Here is an 18,040-nt window from a genome sequence, read left to right on the forward strand (position 1 = left end):
CTCTTAAGGAGGGATATAGCTGTTACGTGCTCAGACGCCATGGTAATGGGCACGGAGTCTTGGGGAGAGTTCACGGTGCCCCCACACCTTTGAAAGGTCCCCTCTCATTCTAATTCCGTCCTCCAGCCAGGAGAGAAGAGAGAGACACTTAAGGAAAAACACCAGTGTGCCTTGTAGATCTGATGGGACCAAAAGGTAATTGGAGGCTTATCCCCTGGGGCAGTGCGCTCTTCCTCCACCGTAGACCCTTGTATCGCGCTGACAATAGGCTGCACTAAACAAAACTGACCTAAGTGAGTCCTGTTTCATGTGAAAACTGCTTGGTAACTTCCCTTATCTCACTTCTCAAGGAAGGATAAACCCATTGAAATCCTCGCTCCGTGCTGGTTTGTCATCTTCAGTCTGTGACCTTTCTTAGGTCCCTGAGCATGTGCGTTAGCTGAACAGGCAGGCAGGAATAAAATAAACTAATATTAGGTTATTTTTTCCCCAGGCCGGTAGAAGCTTGTTATAACCTCCCAGTGTATTGCAAAAGCACCTAAAATTCCCAACTCAGCTCTGGGTCTCGTTGTGCTAGGTGCTGCACATACGCATAGTGAGGGACAGTCTAGACCCCAAAGAACTCACAGTCTAAATAGACAAAACAGGCAAAGGGTAGGAGAGAGAAGACGGGCACAAAAGATGAAGCAACTGGCCGCAGGTCAATGCAGAGCATGCCAGAGCTGGGACTAGAACTAGGGTCTCTTGACAGCTGGTTCAATGCCCCAGCCACTAGACTGCACTGTCTTCTCATTGTCATTGCACCTGCAGCCCACCCAAGAGCTGTGTCCACCACAGCACAGCTGGCTGGCTGACTTGGGGCCTTTGAAAGGGTGATACTGCCCAAGAAATTAGCACTTCAACGTTCCCATGCAGAGGCTTCCCATAGCAAGTCCCATGTGAACGGTGATGTTTATTGCTGAGTTATAACCTTGGAATAACGAGATTTGTAACAGAGGATGTTCCTTAACCTGCTGTTGCACTTCCCAAGGAGTATCCTGGTCGTGTCATACTGAATTTTATGAATGAAGAAGGAAGAGGTTGCTCATGGAGAGCAACTTTTACCTTCACAGGATCAATGGTTTGTCTCCAAGAGAACAAATGAGAAGGAGGAACTGTAAATACAGTGTGTGGCTTGTCCAAGTAAACCTCCGTCATTGCAGGTCTCTGAAGAAAGCCTCGGTGAAACAGAAGATAAGCCAAGTGCAAAGCCAGGGGTGCCCAAGTCCCACGTCCGCAACCATGAGCAGCGTCTGGAGCACATCATGAAGAAAGCTGCTTTTGATGAAAAGGTGAGATGGAAGCCCTTTCACAGAGGAGATAAAGGGGGTTGACTGCCTGGCCCAGGGCCTGAGGCAATGGCACATGGAGCTGTTCCCACGCTGAGGTCAGTGGTTCAAATCTGGCCCAGGTAAAGTTGTTCTTATCTGGCAGCTGCTTGTTCACCATGATGAAATGAGTCATTGGGTTACAGTCAGCAAAGGTGGGTACCTGTGCTGACAGACTCTGAAGAGGCGCTTACAATAGCTTTTGAAGGCCTGGTCTTACACCTAAAACTTATGTCAACCAAGCTACGTCACCCAGGGCTGTGAAAAATTTCATGCCCTGTGAGATGTAGGTCGATTAACCTAACCCCCAGTGTAGATGCAGCTGGTCTGACAGAAGAACTTTGCCTCTGACCTAACTACTGCCTCCCACAGGGTTGGATTAACTACAGTGGCAGAAAAACTCCTTCCATGGCTGTAGTAAGTGCCTGTGCCATAGCAGCATAAGTGTAGGCATACCCTAACTGGACTGCAGTTTTTCATGGCATTTAAGTGACTGTATTTGCCTCTTATTTGTAAAACTATCGGTCATGTCATGTTCTTCGATATCAACGCAACCACTTTCCCCGCTGTTGCCCACCTAGTAACATGCTCCTCTCCCCTTGGTAGGACTTTGGCACGGGCTCTGTAACATAGCTAGACATGTCCTCTTTTAGAGGAAACACTAAACCAAGTTCTCCTCCATGAGCGGGGAATAACCCTCCCACGATATGTGCGCAAGCTATTATGGAGCTTGAAATGGCTCCTGCAGCTTTTTCCTAGCTGATGGTCACTTTGCACTGAGCTTTAGGAAGGTAAGATACCATGAGGATGGGGGCCTTAGAGAAGCCTACTGGATCACGCTTAGTTTGATTCAAATTCTGTTTTGCTTTTCAGCACTGATCGGTGAGATTTTTAGCTGGTGTAAATCAGCCTTGCTCAGTTGGCTTTATTGGAGCTACGCCGATTTACACTAGCTGGGGATCCGGCCCCTGTATTTATAAGGCCTATCAATGTTTTTGGTGAAACAAACCCGGCGGTTTCGTCTGCTTGTGCCGTCTCTGCGGTCGGAGCACTGGAGGGTTTATCTCAAGGAGTCGGGTTTCAGAGGAGGTGTAGCTAAGTAACCTAGCATCCGTTGCCCTGGCCAAATGTGCTTTGGGATTTTAACGTCCTGGGAACCAGGAAAAAAGCAATCTTCCAGGAGGCTGTTGCTACTGCTGTGACCCAACTAAAGCCCCACGTCCTGAGAGGGCAGGCCGCGTTGCTGGAGTGCGAGAGCCTCTGATGCAGATTGCATAGCCATGTATTAAACATCAGCACACACTGATCCACACTTCAGACTGCTTTCTCCTCCACTACGCTCAGGCTTCTGCAGCAAGGGGGGGCGTGTGGCTTCATATCCTAATGCTGCTGGTATTGGGGAGGAGAGAGGGAGTCAACCGCCTGTGTGTAGTGAATAGACCGTTCACAAAGGCATTGAGGGAGAGGGGGAGGTCAATAGTGGATATTTATAAACCTCTCTTTCGCTCTGAAAAAACAAAGGAATTCAATACCATGCTTCCCTTAAATGCATTAGTGATTTTTACAGTGCATAGAGCAGTATAATTAAATATTGATGGCAGAATTACCTACATGCCAGGCACAAGCAAAGCAGCAGCTGCAGCATTGGCAATGTTTATGAGCCTGCGTCAAAGTCCTCCGAGCCAGATCCTCATCTGGTGTAAATCACTGAGGCTCCATTGAATGCTAGGGAGTTCTGCCGATTTGGGCCTTAATCTTTCAGGGCAAGGCTAAACATGGGAAACCCTGCCACTGGTTTGAGGGGTGTGAGACTTACGAAACAGATAGTTGGAGGCTTTGGGAGGCCGGGTGGGTGACCTTGGGAAGCTTCCCGTGAAGCGCAGAGTAGCTCGGCCTCCCTGCTCAGATCACCGCAGTATCTGGTGCCGAGGCTCCCAAGCAGGGGGCACCAGCTGCGTCCGTCATGGTAACGCGAACCCCCGTGTGACATGGTGGGGCTCACCCAGAGCCATCAGGGGTTCTCTCTGCCTGCCTGTTTCAGGTGCTGTGCTGGTAGGCTCAGGGCTCTGGCACCAGCCAACAGGCGCAAGGTTTCACCCTGCCTTCCACCAGCCTAGTTACCTCTTGCAACATGACTCAACAGCCGATTCCAGTCCCGAGTCTCCCAGATCTGTCTCCCCAAGTTCTGAACCCCCAGACACTTGGACTTCTCCCCTCTGGGCCATCACCCCCGGAGGTGTGAAACCTGCCACCGGTTAATTCACTTTGGAGCACCCTTATTGCCAATCCCAAATGCTCAAAACCCATGAGTCAGGCTCACCAAAAATCACAAGATTAGCTTTAAATCATGAGATTATGTAAAAATAATAGATTTTATGATCTTTTTATTTGCCTTCTGCTTTGAGCCTTGAGGGTGCACTGGGGTCACATTTTGAAGCTTTCTCCACCACCACAAGGGCTAAAACTTACTTTTTCTTTAAGAACGAAGGCTGAAATCATCACATCTCCACCTGACTCCAGGAGCTGGGGCTTTAAGGAAACCAATAATCATGAGACTCATGACAAAATCGTATGAATTAGCAGCACTGGGACATAGACCACACAGTTCGCACACCAGAGACCTGCTCGGGGTAAAAATAAACAGCAGATTTATTTGACAGGAAAATCGTAGGTTCAGAGATGAACTAGTGAGGAAAAGCAACACACGCAGGTTACACAGAAAATCAGCATAAAGACGCAACCTCAGGCTTTACACTCCTGCGTCTGCTGAACTCCCTTTTCTCATACAAGTTACTTACTGCTGCTGGACGGCTTCCCAGCGTGCCCTTGGCCTAGCGGGGATCCAGTATTTCACAGGCAGTACCCTACTTCAGTGCTGGCCCTCTGTTTCTGGCTCCCCTTCACTTTAGCCCCTCTTCCCTTTTAATAGAAGTTGCTGTTTTCTTTCTTTTCTTTTTCTCTCTCACATTGTGGTAATTCCTGATTACCCAATGGGGAGGGGAACTCCCCTTTCTTTGGTTTTCTTGGAGTTTTAATGTCTTTCCATTGACTTTCATGATCCGCCCTTGTCTTTCCCTGGGTTGTAGGATGCTCGGTGCCTGGAGTTAGTTTCGTGTAAACAGCTAGTCTGGGTGGCGTCCCTCCTCGCCTGTTGGCTTCACTCCCTGTTGTGAGGCGATGCCACAAGTACAACTTTCTACACAAAGGTACACGCGTACGTTCAGAACTCTAACCTGGATACAGATCGCCTAATCACCACCAAGTTCAGAACATTGCAAGCTTCCATAAAAGACGTTGCCTGACATATATTTATACACCATAACCTTGTATACAACCAGTTGATTCACTTGCTTATTCTTTGGGGTTCAGCTCCCCTGTTCTTCCATTGGGGTGTCTGGGGGGTGTGGACACTGCGCTTCTGAGGCTTCCAGTAAGACACCCAGTTTGCGTCAGTCAAAGTAATGTGAACCTCTGCCCCGTCTCATTTCACCCAAGCCATCAAACAGCCAGTGGGGCTCCCACCGGGTTGTCTTGAACCAGGTTGGGTTTGAATCGACGAGGCTCTATATCCATCTACCAGTCTCCTGAGCCATCCAGTTCCCCTCCTGCAGTGCCACTGGATAATTAACAGGGAATGCAAAGCTTCCAATGCAGGAGCAATGCCTAGAATGTGTGGCTGTTACCAACCGGAGAAATGCTTGGAGTTATTTCTAATCCAGTAGATCATTATATGCCAGTAATCTCATCCAGAGGGAAATCAAGTTAATGGCAGATAGAGAGTATAAGCCATAGGAAAGCTAAGCTCTCTGGCTTTGAGGATGTGAAATAAAACCAAGAACCAAAGACCACATTTTAAAAATAACACATAAATACGTTCAGAATCGTCTTGGTTTGTGGAATCATTTTCCTTTTTATTCTTCTGACCTTGCAGGCTCTAACGGGAGGACCTGGCTAATTCACACTAGGCACAGGGAGACCTGTCATCTAGATTCTAGGAACTAGGGAGTAAGTGAATAAGCGCAGTAGGAAAAAGAAAATCTAATGCATCAGAATAGACTTTGCTTCTTGTTAGACCTGTCAAGGGCACCTGCCCTCAGAATGTGGTGTTGTTTGTAGCCTTTGGGTCCATGTGAACTGCTTGCTGCTCCTTAGCACCTGAATCACCAGGCAGCAAATATCGCACTCATCCCTCCAGCTAGAAGTTTGCACCCCAGCCTCCCAGTCACAGAGCTGGCCACAGAGACCCATGTATTTGTGGCCTCCAGGCTCCGTTTGTTGCAACTCATTATATCTAGGGATGCAGCCCCAGGCCCTGTAAGAGCAGCAACCAAGATAAAGTGAAGAAACTCTTCTACAGCAGAGGTTGCTTCAAACTCCTCACCCTGGTGCCCCTCTCTCTGTGCTCTGAATGTTTCTTTGTTTTCCGCAAGTCTGGAGCCTTAGGGCTTCAGACCTGTGTAGCAGTTTAATAATGAAACCTCCTATTTTATTTTAGCTTGGCATCTAAGCTTGTAGAAACATCTCTGTCCGTGTGGGTGTTTCTGGGTGTTTGGGGTGGGACAAGAGGGAGATCTGAGTTCAGATTTCTGTTGCTGAACTTGCTTTTATGGAGAAAGCATCCAATGGCCTGAGCTAATAATTTTTCATGGAGCATTCTTTACTCAGTAAGTGTTGCTGATGAGAGAAATAGCAATGATCAGGTCAGACTGAGGGCTTGTCTACATAGAGGCATCCAGAAAAATTAATCTGAATTAAGTAAAATGTAAATATGAAGTGGATTAGTTAAACCACATTAAATCTCTGTGTAGACTCTTTTTAGTTCAGAATTAAAGTGGCCTTCGTTCAGTTTAGTTTAATTCACTTTGGAAGTAGATTGATAAACTGAATGAAGGCCACTTTAATTCTGAATTACGGTATCCACACAGGGCTGTAATGCAGTTTAACTAATCCACTTCAAATTCACACGTTTAGTTAGTTCAGATTAATTTTTGTGGCTGTTCCCGTGTAGAAGAGTCCTTAGAACGTGAAACTGCCCGAAGTTGTGCTCTTGTGCTCTCCCTAGGAATCAGAAGATGCAGCAAGTTACTGTCATTCTGCCTACAATGGTAAATGTCAAACTATCTGTCTTAAGGTTTTCTCCTGCTGTCCATCACCGTAGTATCTGAGCACCTTCATGTAAAAGCAATAGCAACAGTAAAGGGCCTTGCGGATAGCCACATTAACGTTTCTTGCATGCTGTTGGCAATGCATGCCCAAAAGCACGAGCCTGGGTCCCCAATAATATAATGAGGTCTAAATATTTTTCTAGATGAAAGACTTTTGGCCATTGGGAAACCATCCACAATTCAGAAATGTTGTCCGGAGCAGAGAGCTCAGTCTGTGCAATGGCACTTGGACTGTTTCCTGGCAGTGCTAGTGGGGTGAATGCTGGCCAATCGTGATGACTGGTACCATTCACCCAGTGCAGCATCTCTGTGCTCAAGGGAACAATGGCACCAGGAAATGGCCCTTTGGACCTGAAAGCCAGCTGCTTCCAAAGCTCATCCATTTGGAGTGAGGAAAGGGTTGTCCGAGGCTGTTCTCTGTGCCCCGGTGAAGTTTAGTACAAGGTGTTTCTCTGCTTTTAATGTTTTCTCTCCTTCAGCAGCATTAACATGTACAGAGCCTGAAGAGAGACAGGCAAGGGAAGCAATTGCCAGTCTGTCCAGGTTTGCGGAAACTGGATCTATCTAGAAACAGCAAGCCACCAATTTGAAGACTGGCCTAAATGTGATCAGTCCCATCCAGCAAGTCGCTACCATCCATGATAAAACTGAGTTTCCATTTCGGAACATCCCATTTCCCTTCATCTTCTGCTCAGCCTGGCTAACTCATCGAATCCCTGCCGGGACAGAGTGAGCGCGCTTCTGAAAGCTGGCCTCTGTCCTGCAACATGGCTGCACCGTGAACCTTTTAGGTCGAGTCCCAAGGTGTTCAGCTCCTCCAGCTGTTGAGTGGATGTTGAAGGCACCTCAGCACCTTGCCATGGACTGGAGACCTGCTCTGCCTTTCTGTCCCTTCTGGCAGATTGATGCAGCTGTAAATAATGCAGTGGCTGCCTTGAGCCAGTGAAGCCAAAGGAATTCCTTCACCCCTCCTGGGGCAGTGACCGTGAAAGAGGTGGGAAGGCCCGAGCTGTGTGTGACTCACTAACACACCACAGGGTCCTCCCCTCACTTTCCACTGCTACTGCTTGTAACAAAACCAGTCGTGGATTCACGTACCTCGACTGGAATGACCTCCTTTCCCCCCCCCCCCCCCCATGACTATGAAGAAGCAAGAACAATAAAACACAGAATGTGTTTCCCGCTGGATCCTGGAGCACGTGCTCACATCTGTTCTTTATTGTGCTGAACTTTTCATCTGCAAATAAGGGGCGAGCTCTTGAATTGCTGTTTTTAAATAAATGTGCCTGTGTTAACTGGCATTGGCAGTGCAGCATGCATAAAATATCCTACCCGTGGTCCCCAGGTGCACATACTCTAGTGTGGTCCATGTGAGGCTATACAGGCAAACGAACTTGACTGGTGCCATCCAAGCTCCATTGAACTCAATAGCAAAATTCCCATTGAGTTCAATGGAGCCAGGATTTCACCTGATTATATCTGGGTGTTTTATCCCATCTTATTATACAGAGACCTTGTAAACTGTTTCTTTTTTTCTTACAGGGATGGTGTTTATGGCTTCCATTTTCAACAACAAAAACCCTCCTTTTTTCCCCCTGTTACTAGCACTAATTAAAACTGCAATTCTTTAAAAAAGACAACTTTAATTTGTCACCATTTCTGCTTTTTTTTTTTTTTCCCTCCAGTGTCTGCATTTCTCAGTGAAATCAGACCAGTCACTTTCACGCTTTGTTTCTAATCATTTGCATTCTAGTTCCCATGCATGCTAAGGTTTCTTGCTTGGGTTTCCAGATTTGTGCAGGCTATTTGAATGAATAAAGAAAGGGCCTGAAATATAGAGTGATCTAGGTATACTTAATCCTACCTCAGTTCAAGGAAATGGTCTAGATGACCTCTCCAGGTCCCTTCCAGCCCTACATTTCTGTGCTTCTATAACAAAAGGGAACATTTGTACTGATAAATTGTGTAAACTTTTTTCTTCCTTAACGAAGTCACATTTTGGGTTTGTAACTAGATAAAAATCCCATCTGATGTTGAACTGTACTGGGCTAGCACTAGTCTCTTTATAACCAACGTGTACCCAGAGATCTGCGGAGGAGGAGTCTACTAAAACCATTTTGATTTCTTTCCACAGCCGGAAACTGACTTCTTTGGGCGCCAGCTTGTTAAGAAGCAGGTGTCTCCATCAGCAGGTATGTGTAGAAAAGGCATGATATTAGTCAGGAGAGATGAAAGGAAACTGGGAACATGTGCTGTAGTAGAAAGCTTTGCAATATCTTCTGTGGTTCCATAATGCTGAAATAAGACAGACTGTGGTTCCTCAAAAGGGTGGATGGAGCTGGGGAGCAATTTCCATGGTGTGTTTTGCAACTGTCTGACAACATTTATGTATAGGGGAGGATTGGAAAGAAACTTGGACCAGTCCAGTCCCTACATGGAGCAGCTATGGTAGGATATTTCATTATGGAAGTACCCAAAGGCCCAGTTAATGAGTGATAAATATGGCTGCGGTTCTGCTCCTTCAAATGTTTTAGGCAATAATTTTACTTAGGGCATGTCTATGCTATAGCTGTGTTGTAGCGTAGACACTTCCTCCACTGACAGAGGGAATTTCCCTGCAGTTCATCCATCTCTGAGAGACAGGAGCTACGTAGACGGAACAGTTCTTCCGTTCACCTAGCTGCATCTGTGCCAGCGGTTAGGTCGACCGAACGGTTGTGGTCAGGGCGGGACATTTCTCACACCCCTGAGTGACGTAGCCAGATTGATCTAATTTTGAAATGTGGACCAGAGCTTTGCAAATTTATGCAAGATGCTTAAGTGTGTGTAGGACCAGGGGCTTTGAATGTAAGAACCAAGTTCTGAATGCACTTTAGTGTGGCGTAGTGAATTGACTGTGGGAGCACTCGTAGTAAGCACTACGCCCGGCAGTAATGTTTGCAGGTGCCGTCCTTTTCAGTGTCTTATTGGTACTTCCTTGAGAGTCTGTTGCCTAAACTTTAAGCCTTTCCCATTTTAAGTCCGTTGATTTAATTGTATTATCGTATCTTCTCTCCCCACCCACCAACCTTCTCTGGTTACCATCAGCTAATCAAACGTCCGAGCACGACTCTGTTGAAAAACAAATTGGAAAGGCTGTTGGAAAGAGCGATGTTTGGTTCCGCTTTAATGAAGGGGTTTCGAATGCCGTCAGGCGGAATATTTACATTAAGGATTTGCTCTAGTGATGATGTAAAGAAATGAAACCAAAGAAACAATACATACAGAACAGAAAGGAAAATGTGACTCTTAGCTTTCTGAAGAACATGTATGGTTCATGAGAACTTTCTGGCTTTTAGTTTCTATTCAGCTGTTTGTAAAAACTAAATAAATAAGCAAAATAAATGTTTTTGAACATTTGTGAAGTATTGCTTTGTTTATTTCATTTATAAACCCTTAGTTCTCGTATTTCGCCGGCTTTGCTGCAAAATTGTATATTCTACAATATACAAAAAAGTATTGAAATTTTTTTTATAAAAGTGTTTTTCTTTTACAAAGGCTCTGCGAGGTTCACAGAAGCATAGTTAAGCTCAAGCTTAATTGAAAACTACAGGATAAATCAAGAGAAACCTTCTGCCCGTTGTTTGACATTGCTTTTCAAGTCCCCATTCTGATGCTGCTAATCAGCCATTCTCCAATACATTGCATCTCTTACCAATTTACTCTTATGGCATGTGCTTTTTCAGTATAAAAAAGAATCGCTTCTACTAATAAAAATAATAAGACAAGATGAGGATAGTGTTTGTACAGTTAGTCATATTAGGAAACTAATAAAAAAAATTTACATTCAGAGTTAATGCAAACTTGAATATCTCAGGAGGAAGCCATTTTGTCAGCCATGGCTGCTTGGGAGTGAAGTTGTATTTAGGTACATTAGAGTATGGTACATTTTCCTTTTTCCACCCAAGGGTTGCTTTTCATCAGCTCTGGATTCAGAAATGGGTCTTCTGGAATGCTATCTTCTATCCACTTCATCAACCTGCAGAGAAGAGGGGAGAGGCGGGGCAGTTAAATGGCTCTGTGCGTTTCTCGTGGTCTTATTCTGGCTGAAGTGGAGCTAGAACGTTTCTTTTCATCGTTATGCAGTAATGATACTTAGCGTCCCCATGGCATCTCTCAGTCGGCCGTCCTGTCAGGTAGGTAAAATACTAGTATCCTCAAAAGACCAGGGGGCTAACCAGATTGCCCACGGCTACACAGAGAGTCAGGAGTGTGACTGTGAAGAGAACCCAGCCGTCCCACCTTCTCTAACGCTAAACCCTCAACGCCCAGACTCTGAGTTTCCCAGGGCTGTGGGGTTGCTGCCGTTGGAGTAAGCTGAATCGGATGCAGCACACAGCATTGTCCAGGGTGGTGGCGAAGCCCTGTGGGCTGTTCTGTGGTGTTGGGAGCAGGAAACTTAGCAGGTGAGCAGCGGTTCTTGCATTTTGAGGCTATATTTGGCTCTTTAGTTTTGTCCGTCCCTCGCACCCAGTCTCAGCAGGCTGCCCTTGGGATGTCTGAGTGGGTGAGCTGCCCCCAAGACTCCTGGCACCGTGTTCAGCTACACTTACAACTTTCTGTCCTGACTTCACTTCTCTTACTTTTCAGAGTATCTTCCCTTTCACGTGTCTTGCTGACTACGCCCCTCCTCCTTCTTACTCTCCCCCACATACCCAAAGGGTGTAGCCTGTTGGAGGCAGAGCACAGAGAAGTGTGGGGTGGCAGGTCTCTGCGTGAGCTTCCGACCCTGGGCATGTGACCTGTTCGCATAGTCAGATCTGTGAGGGATCACAGGGAGGGAAGGTGGGTGGCTTCCACCCCTTTATTGATAGAAGCAGCAGCGTATCTGCCGTGTGTTTGTGTATGTGTGTGGAGCTGAGATTCTGTGGCTCCCACATCCACACCCGCAGTGATCAGGCACAAGGGTGCATGTACACCCGCTCCCCCCCCTCCCCCGGCTGATCTGGTGCCTTCATGATGGGGATCTGGCATAACTGCAGATGCTACAGGCATAAAAAGTTCTGTTACGAGTTCTAAAGTGTTAGGCAAATCACGTCCCCAGGTCTCTGAGGTCCACACATCCTCCTGAACGGGCGGTAGCGACAGGCTCAGTTACAACGGTACACGTTTTTCAGTAAAAAGAGCCTTGCGTCCCAAAAGATCCTAGAGAGCTTTGCAGCTTTAAGCTCTTTGAAAGTTGCCACCTGGAGCAGAGCGGTTTGGGGAACCGTCTTAAGTGGTGTTGGTGCCCCCGTTGCCTTCCGGTGACCAGGAGACCCCAGACTCGGGTAATTGGAGAAGACAAATGAGCAGATAATTTTTCAGCTACTTTGTTTCCAGAAGGCATGCCTCCGCTACAGCACAGCGTGGGTCACATTTTAATAACGCGATTGTCTCTCGGATGCCTCACTCCCATTCATGATGGCGTGGACCTATGGTCCCCTCTCATTCACGATCACCTAACACCTCCAGACTACAGTGATTATACGGGAAAGTAACAGCCCTGAAGCATTTAAGGTCCTCCGAATTTCTGCTAATGTGCATTAGCAGCTGAAAATGAGGAGTCAGCATCGTGTGGCCTGTCAGCCTTCTGCAGACCACAGCTTGAGAACCTCTGGTTTAAAACTCCTTGGCTTTGAACTGTGCCATTCACACACGCAATGGGTTACCCATCAGGAGATTAATTTTTTTTTTTAATACGAGCAAGTGTATTCTAAAGCTTGGAAGATCACTGCCCAGAGTGTGAAACACAAAGGCTTAAGTGTACAGGACAGGTCAGGGCTGAATGTCTTTATCACCAAGCTGTGGAGGAGATTGTAACAATGCAATGCATTTTAATGAACATCTCTCATTTCTTTCATCCTGCAGGAAACCACTGGCCTCTGCTAGATTTGCCATCCTCCTCCCAGAATGCATCATTCGGAGATGCCACTGGTACCAGAACCATTTGGTTTCACCTGATATTCATGACCGTCCAGAATGCTGTGTTCTGGGGCACAGTTGGAAGGTTTCAGAGACGAATCAAGCTACTAATCAGCCTGTAATCTGTATTTCTCCCTCCACAGCCTGGTGAGGAAAAGTATTCAGCACACAGGGCTGGGCCCGCTTCAGATTTCGCCAAGGCTTTGTCGCTCGCGCTTGAAAGCAGCTGCTGTTAAACTTGTGAGCGTTGTCTCTGCAGCCATTCGGCAGTGACCCTCCCCTGGCCAGCACCCACAGCCCGGACTGTCGCAGCCCGCTGAGACGACCCCCGCAGTCAGAACGGGGCCCGGTGTGTGAGTTTGGATTGCAGCCCTTTGCTGTTAAACCCGTTACTGTTCAAGTGCTGAGGGTACCGATTTGAGCGGGGCACGGTGAGCCTGCACTGTCCAGACAGTCATGTGCTGTTACAGCCGCTTATGGGGTGGGGATTTGGGGACTACACCAGGTGGAGGTGAGCGGGTGTTTGACATTAGTACCTCACTCACCGTCTCTATTCTTGTGGAAACAACACTCGGGGCTCCACGTGCAATAGCCAGTCTCATAAACAAGCACTTGAAAGGGGCCCCAAAGTTCCTGCGGCAAATTTATTCATCCCGCAGAGACCAGGCTCGGCTTTTTTCTTTTGCAGATGAGTTTCTAGGGCAGGTTTCACTATATTCTTACAGGTGATTGTTAATAATTTGAGTGTGCCGAGGGGCGCCAGTCAAGGACCATGTACTAGGTGCAGTACAAATACAACATAAAAGTCCGTGCCACAAACTAAGATGAGAAAACGGATGCAGGCAGACGGGGGAGTATGAGGAAACCATGAGACGATATAGGTCAACGGGATGGGCAGTGATCGCAACACACCAGTTGCCTAACCACTGTAACATTTGTTGTAGGCTTCACAGCAGAGGAGAGTTTTAAAGAGGGTGTTGAAGGAGGACAGTGAGCTGGCTTTGTGACTGGAGACCTGGAAGGATTGCAACCTTAGCAGTACACAGGAAGTGAGTCACCGGGCACGGTCATGACTGTGTGGACTTTCAAATCTCTGCTAACGATTTAGCCCCCCTCCACACTTCAGCTAGAGGTTGCAGTGTTGCTGGCTTTCTCAATATTTGGTATTTTGTTTTTAAAGCCCCCGTCCCAGAGTCAGGTGAGTCTGTGCGAATCTCAGCTTTCAATAAAGACATAACCCCCATAGCAGCTCAGAAACCCCACGGCAAATAAAAAGAGCCCAGCCTTTGTTGTTTCTCTCGTTTTCTGGGCAGGCTCCATGTTTGTTTGAGGATTTGGAGCTGCTGATGTAACAGGTGAGAGATTTCTCAGCATCCCTCTGTGGGGAGCAATCTCAAAGCCCGAAGGGGTGGGAGCTTTCTGTGGGGCAGAGGATGATGCAAAGGCAGCTGCATCTGATGCTATGGGAACATCAGTCTGGGAGCAGTTGGGTCGGCACTTCTGCTATCTAGATAGGTCTTGAGTTGGATTCTTAGAGCTACCAGGGCTTAAATGAACAGTGCAAGGCTCCTTTCTCAAAAGAATTTGCACAACACTACAAAGATTTGGAACTTAACAAAGTCATTAAAGTCGTATGAATTTTTCCAGAAGCCAGGAGAGATGCCTAGAATGGAATAGGTCCTGCCACATGCACTATGGAGTTGTCCCCAGTGCAATAAGTTTTATAATACACAAGCACCTGACAGAGCAGATTTTCAAAGGTAAATGCAAATTCAGTGGCAGCTCCCTCTCTCTTGCACCGGCAGATGCCTCCCTTTGCACATGTATTTGGCACAAGTGTTGCAGAGCGACTCTGTTGTACATGCACTTATCCAGCCTATGGGTGCGGAGAGGGGAAGTAATGTTTCTAGGTGCACTTCCAGCCTGGCTCTGCAGGGAGCACTATCTGCAGGCCTGCTGGGCGCTGAGGGGTGCATGGCCCCCATTAAATCTGGACTAAAGCAGGAACCCTGCAAGCTACCACCACCTCATGAGCAGGTCACCAAAGTGGAAGGGTCCTTTGCTTTCTAATCCAGGGGGAAAGAGCTGAGAAACAGCTGATCCAACCCAATCATGGCTAAAACAGAGCTAAACTAAAGTTAGGTGCAGACATATGTTAACCTAGCATATCCCTTATCCTGGGCAAATCTTTCCTGCTGGCCTGGTCTTCTTGATGCCAATTTATTTCTGGCAAAGGGCGCTGGATTCAAGACCCTGGAGTCTGCTGTCCTATGTGGGGCCAGCAGCAGGGCCCACTTCCCACAGGGCCTGCCAATGCACCTCACTCCTCCCAACTATGCGGAGCACCTAGAGGGGTTTTCTTGTCTCCGAGTCTATCTCATCTTTAGCCTTTCTGCTGAGGCTGCTGACAGAGAGAGCAAAATTCTCAGCTGGTGCATATCAGCACGGCTCCATTGACCTGAAAGGAGCTACTCCAATTTATATCAGTGTGGTCCAAAGTGCCTGTTAGAGTGACCTGTTTGAGATGAGGGCGTATATCCACTAGGCCTTGGTCTGAGACCCACCAACTCGTTCCATGTGGGCTACTGAACGGCCGCCAGAAGGGGCCAGGGGAAAGCATTGACTCACTCAGGTATTGTTTTAGAAGACATCTCCCTCTTGTAAGCCAGTTGGTATTTCAGGCTGTCTACTTCCTTCTTCCACTGCGGGAGGTCCCATTCATCCATGGTGGCAGGTCTTAACGAATGTCCTTTCTAATGTGGAAGCAACCTGGGCTGAAAAAACAAAGGCAAATTTGCACTCGTTAATACTCCCAAAGCCCGTTCCTCCTCAGGTGCGTTGGTTATAGCTCGTTCCCTCCCGCTCTAGCCCTTCATGGCTGAACACGTCCCTGTTGCACGGCCGTTGGAAATGAGCTTTCCTACGGGTGTGTCTATTCTCTGGGAAAGAGCTCTGCCCTGCCGTTCACAGATGAAGTGGCTTGTCAAGAACACATCAAGGCTTTCTGTGCAGCCCGCCCCTTTGCCCGGGACCTGTTGGGTGTAACGGGCGTAATGGTTACCCGGTGATGGTGGCTCCCCACGTAGCCCTGCCATAAGAGTTCAAACAAAATGAACTCGCAACCTGGGAATTAGGATCTGCTGATGCAGAATCCCCCCTTCGGCATATTCACCGTGCATTCTCCACGGTCTCTGGCTGTCGTCACCACTGTGGGTTGCAAATGGTCAGTGAGGTGATGCCAGGAAGCTGAGCTTTGGCTACCCTTCATTGTGGTCCCTGGCACTGACTTCCCGCCCCCCCCAAATCTGCTCCTGCCATGCCCTTAGATGTCCTTCCAGACCTTTACCAGGGGCTCATTGTTTGCAGCTCCTTCACTGCCACCCAGCTCCACCTCTCTAAACTCTTAGGCCAGAGCTGCACCATCGTTTGACAGCTGTTGCCCTTCACTCTCTTCTTTCTATGATGCACCTGCATCATGCCAGGGGTCCCTCCCATGCATCAAGGGTCCCTGCTGTGGCTGCTGCTCAGTCTGAGGCTACCACTAAGGAACTAGGTCGGGCTGGTGTGTTCATTTGAAAGTAATTCTCCCCCGCGTTGATCCCCCTCCCCACTGCAATTTGCATAGTGCATCAGACGGCATTATCGTTTGACTAACAAATCTTTTTGAGTGCTGCATGGGGAGGGAGATCTGGCAGCTGTTCCTGACCGATGGAAATGAAGGATTTAGCCTTGATGTAAATATCTGCCTTTCAGGAGTAGTCAGACAGCGGGCTAAGCTCCAAAGTGGGTTGGACACATGGTACTTGCTAACCACAGCCCCTTCATTCTGAGTCCTGCCTTCCCTGGATGAAACCAGGCCCAGATCCTGCTGACTGAGAAGCTCCTGGCATTGTGTGTCTCGGGGTCAGAGAAGAGCCAAATGTACTTGTCTCGGATGTTAGGACAACACTTACACGTGGCAGCTGAATATAAGCAACCTGGGATTCAGAAGGGGAAGGGTTAACTAAGAGAGATGCAACGAGTGACTTCCAGGGGAGACCAACCAAACACCATTCTTCCTCAGTGAGCCTGGGGAAGGCTTCCTTTTGGATACCTGGGAGAGACCCACCAATGTTCTGATTTGGGCGAGTGGCTGGGGCTACACATGCAGATATCCACTAAGCCTGGATATGAGAGGAAAGACCAATTTTGTGTGAGGGGCTTTCAGACAGCTGGGGAGAGGCCCTGGGTCAGAGGAAAGAATGCTCGATAAATCTCCGAGCCAAGTTGGGGAGTCCCTGGGCATAGGGCTAATCTGCCAGTGGACACAGAGGAGGTCCAACCACCGGAGACAGGCTCGGCCATTCTAACCGTTGGCTGTTGGCAAACACAGCTGAGCACAGCTTCCTAGTGTCTAATCTCTAACAAGGCAGGTAGGCTGGAAGAAAGATAGTCCCGTGGATAGGGTGTAGGCCTGGCGCTTACGCCTAGTTCTGCCACAGACTTCCTGTGTCACTTTGGCCCAGGTCCTCATAGCTATTTGAAGACCTATCTCCCATTAATTTCAATAGGAGTGGGGCTCTCAAATACCTTTCAGGTCCTTGACTCTCAGGGGCCTGATTCCAACAAGGAGATAGAACCTATCGAGTTTGTTGTTATAAAACGTAGCGGGTTAGTTAGTTTGCCGTCTGCCTCACCTAGCGTTCTCCTGGTGCGTCACAAGCCCAGGAGACCCTTTTGAAGCCCCAAAGGGAAAAAAGCATTGCTTTCCTGCAGAGCATGCAAGGAATAGTTCAGAGATTCCTCCTGGATCTACTAGGACGTTAAGGGCCAGATTCTGGTACCCTTAGCCTGAGTCATACATTACACGTAGCCTCACTGAAGTCAGTGGGACTTCGGATGGAGCACAAGTAAAGCTATCGGAATCTGGCTATGGTTGCAAACGCTGGGCCAGACCCTTCGCTGCTGTGTTGTCAATCAGTCAAGCAACATTCATATTACATTTATATTAAATTGGGCGCAGATAGTGCGGCTGAAAGGTGCTGGCTTGACGGCCCTGGTTCTCTGCTGTGCCTCAAGCAGCCGCAGGGCAAACATCCCTCACACCCTGTCCTACCAACATGCTTCAGGCCTGACCTGCAGGCTCCCCCTATTTCGTCTTCCAGTGGGGTTCAATATGCATATGTCATTTCTCTACCAGCATGGGCGGTATGAAGTGCCAGTTGTCACAGTGATGGTTTGGTGATGTGGACAGCTCTCCATATTACTAGGAACTGCCCTGAGACCAACTCATTGCACACAGGTGGGCTTGGCAGAATTTGATTCTTGTTTGTGATGATTTGGATGGATCATATCAATTTTTATGTTTAGATTTTTATCTATTTGAATTTTCACTGTTGAGGGAAATTCTGGGAGGAAGGTCAGACAAGGGCTGGGGAGGGGCAGCCAATTGTTTAATGACAGTGGATGCTGCGATTCCAAAAATGAAAGCTTTAACTGTTGAACCACAAATGCTCAACATCACATGTCAAAATATACAAAGTAAAGATCCTAAAAATCAAACTCTGAAACCTTCTCTCAGAGCAT

General features: G+C 47.7%; 2 protein-coding genes across 15 annotated transcripts in view; one reads left to right on the forward strand and one right to left on the reverse strand.

Moving 5' to 3' along the window:
• The window catches only part of CHTF18 (chromosome transmission fidelity factor 18), a 54,709-nt gene extending 36,679 nt beyond the window's left edge, over positions 1 to 18,030 (forward strand). For 2 of the 7 annotated variants that reach the window (XM_073361744.1, XM_073361749.1), the window contains 3 exons: positions 1,203 to 1,331; positions 8,667 to 8,724; positions 9,620 to 9,930. In XM_073361744.1, the coding sequence (XP_073217845.1) occupies positions 1,203 to 1,331; positions 8,667 to 8,724; positions 9,620 to 9,756 (324 nt within the window). In that variant the 3' untranslated portion in view covers positions 9,757 to 9,930. Of the gene's footprint in view, positions 1 to 1,202; positions 1,332 to 8,666; positions 8,725 to 9,619; positions 9,931 to 12,618 lie in introns of those variants that run through there. The other 5 variants (XR_012161076.1, XR_012161077.1, XM_073361746.1 and 2 more) reach the window with 5 other exon arrangements.
• The window catches only part of GNG13 (G protein subunit gamma 13), a 106,994-nt gene continuing 98,267 nt past the window's right edge, over positions 9,314 to 18,040 (reverse strand). For 5 of the 8 annotated variants that reach the window (XM_073361763.1, XM_073361760.1, XM_073361761.1 and 2 more), the window contains exons 2-3: positions 15,104 to 15,249; positions 9,314 to 10,550 (exon numbers count right to left, since the gene is read on the reverse strand). In XM_073361763.1, the coding sequence (XP_073217864.1) occupies positions 10,445 to 10,550; positions 15,104 to 15,201 (204 nt within the window). In that variant the 5' untranslated portion in view covers positions 15,202 to 15,249 and the 3' untranslated portion in view covers positions 9,314 to 10,444. Of the gene's footprint in view, positions 10,551 to 15,103; positions 15,250 to 18,040 lie in introns of those variants that run through there. The other 3 variants (XM_073361756.1, XM_073361755.1, XR_012161080.1) reach the window with 3 other exon arrangements.

Source organism: Lepidochelys kempii, chromosome 10 (genome assembly GCF_965140265.1).
Source record: "Lepidochelys kempii isolate rLepKem1 chromosome 10, rLepKem1.hap2, whole genome shotgun sequence".
Taxonomy (NCBI): domain Eukaryota; kingdom Metazoa; phylum Chordata; order Testudines; family Cheloniidae; genus Lepidochelys; species Lepidochelys kempii.